The following is a 2,400-nucleotide window of genomic DNA, read 5'->3' as shown; positions in this document are numbered from 1 at the left end:
CCGCGCAGGGACAGGCCGGGCAGGGACAGGCCGGACAGGGACAGGCCGCGCAGGGACAGGCCGGACAGGGACAGGCCGGACAGGGACAGGCCTCGCAGGGACAGGCCGTGCAGGGACAGGCCGCGCAGGGACAGGCCGAGCGGTGTGGGCCCTTCCCCACTGCAGCTTGGAGCTGTCGTCCGAGCAGAGGGAAAGGCAGCACAGATGAGACGAGAGAACAGCAAACAGGAGTGAGTGTAAAAAGGAGGCGAGAGCCCTAACTGGTTTGACTCAGTGGATAGAGCGTCGGCCTGCGGACTGAAAGGTCCCAGGTTCGATTCCAGTCAAGGGCATGTGCCTTGGTTGCAGGCACATCCCCAGTGGGGGGTGTGCAGGAGGCAGCAGATCGATGTTTCTCTCTCATCGATGTTTCTAGCTATCCCTCTCCCTTCCTCTCTGTAAAAAATCAATAAGATATATGAAAAAAAAAAAAAAAGGAGGCGAGAGAGAGAAGCGGACTCAGTGAACGTTAGCTACACAGTCCGTGCGGAGGGAGACGGAGAAAATGAGCCAGAAGGAGGCCGGGATGGTCAGAGGCGGCCTTGTTCCCTGGAAGGGGCGGAATGGAAGTCGTCTGGGCAGCTGTCCTGGGCAGGGATCGCCCCTCCAGGGAGCTGGGCAACGCGGGGCCAGCCAGCTGCACAGCCTTTGAAAGCAGCGCGGTGAGCGCAGCGTCCCGCACGGCGGAGCCTCCTCCTCCCTGGGGTGGAAGCCGGAGCGACAAGACCAAGGCCGGGGAGTGTAGCCAAGAACATTTCTGCAGAGGGAGCTGCCGTGGGGGAGGGGCTGTGGGGGAGGCTGCGGTCGGCCCCCACACCCAGGGCCAGCTGGCCGCCCGAGAGCCTCAGAGCCGAGCCGAGGCCCACGTCTGGGCCGGGCTGTCCCCGGGGTCTGTCCTTGGCCCCTTCCTTCCGCTTTGCCTGGAGCCGGGTGGCCCCGCAGTCAATGCACGTGGACGCTAGATGCAGGCGCGAACGTGTTTCTTTGTCGACACCGGCCGGCCGGGCTGGATCCGTGTCCTCAGCCTCTCTGTCGAAGGCGACGTTATTTTTGCTCCAGAGCTTAAAATAGAGGCCGGCGTGTGTGCCCGCCGCGGAGCCTCGGCCTGCTGGCGGCAGCTGCAGGTGTTACTCTAGCTTTGCCGTCCTGCTTTTTCCACGATTATGTCATCCACGTCTCCGAGCTGTGCACACGAGGGCAACGGTCCCTCCCACAGTGGTTGGCATTCACGGCCTGAGCGGGCGGGTGTGTCCCCCGGAAGCGGGGCCGTGAGCACGGCACCTCGTCACTCTGCACGGGGGCCACGGCCGGGGTGGGGGCCAGTGTGGGGCCCCTTGGGAGTCTTCGGTTTATTGGAGCAGAACAGCTGGGGTGACTCCTCAGCGGCCTGTGGGTGCTTAGCACTGCACCCTTTTCCACGCGTGAACGCGCGGGCCAGCTCTGTCCAGGGCGGCGGCTCCGACCCCGACCCCCAGGCACGGGTTGGGTTGGGTCTGGACTCCAGCTCGCGGGGGTTCCTGGCCTGACGCGCCCTCTCCTCCAGGTCCTTCACGGAGCAGCTCAGAAAGATCTCCAGGGACGCGGGGATGCCGATCCAGGGCCAGCCGTGCTTCTGCAAGTACGCCCAGGGCGCCGACAGCGTGGAGCCCATGTTCCGGCACCTGAAGAACACGTACACGGGCCTGCAGCTGGTGGTGGTCATCCTGCCGGGCAAGACCCCCGTCTACGGTAGGCGGGCGGCGGGCGGGAGCCGGGCGGTGGGGGTGTGGGCCCGGCTCGCTCTGTGAGCTCAGCCTGGTGTTAGCTGAGGATGCACAGGCTTCGGGGCATTTATTGTTATTAACTCCTCGGGTCCTGGGCACTGTGGGGGAGATGGCGTTCCGCCCCAGGAGTGCCAGCCCCTGGCTTCCAGCCGGGCTCTGCCCGTTCCTCCTGCCCGAGGAGTGAGGGCGGGCAGTGCTGGAGCCAGAACCTGAACCCAGAGGCTCTGATTTCCCTGCGCCTGCCTGGCCCCTGTCTCCCAGACACGGGGTGGGCAGGGTGGGCGGGGTGGACGGGCGGGGCGAGAGCTCAGGGAGGTGCCAGGAGAGCGGCCTGAGCGCCCCCCTCTGCCGCAGCCGAGGTGAAGCGCGTGGGGGACACGGTGCTGGGGATGGCCACCCAGTGCGTGCAGATGAAGAACGTGCAGCGGACCACGCCGCAGACGCTGTCCAACCTCTGCCTGAAGATCAACGTCAAGCTGGGGGGCGTGAACAACATCCTGCTGCCGCAGGGCAGGTGAGGCCGGGCGGGGGGCGTGTGTCGCTGTCGCTGACAGATGCTGCTGCTGCTGGGAGGGGGCGCAGTCAAGTGGGAAGACTC

General features: G+C 65.7%; 1 protein-coding gene across 1 annotated transcript in view; it reads left to right on the top strand.

The window, feature by feature from the left end:
• AGO2 (argonaute 2, RISC catalytic component) overlaps nucleotides 1–2,400 on the top strand; it is a gene marked incomplete at its 5' end in the record, with an annotated part of 13,597 nt that overhangs the window by 2,985 nt on the left and 8,212 nt on the right. The window contains 2 exons of the mRNA XM_023747161.1: nucleotides 1,570–1,767; nucleotides 2,157–2,316. Of these exons, the coding sequence (XP_023602929.1) occupies nucleotides 1,570–1,767; nucleotides 2,157–2,316 (358 nt within the window). The remainder of the gene's footprint in view (nucleotides 1–1,569; nucleotides 1,768–2,156; nucleotides 2,317–2,400) is intronic.

The sequence above is a fragment of the Myotis lucifugus genome, unplaced genomic scaffold (genome assembly GCF_000147115.1).
Source record: "Myotis lucifugus unplaced genomic scaffold, Myoluc2.0 scaffold_802, whole genome shotgun sequence".
Classification (NCBI taxonomy): Eukaryota; Metazoa; Chordata; class Mammalia; order Chiroptera; family Vespertilionidae; genus Myotis; species Myotis lucifugus.
Note: the sequence above shows the minus strand (reverse complement) of the source record. Positions and strands in the feature narration are given on the sequence as shown.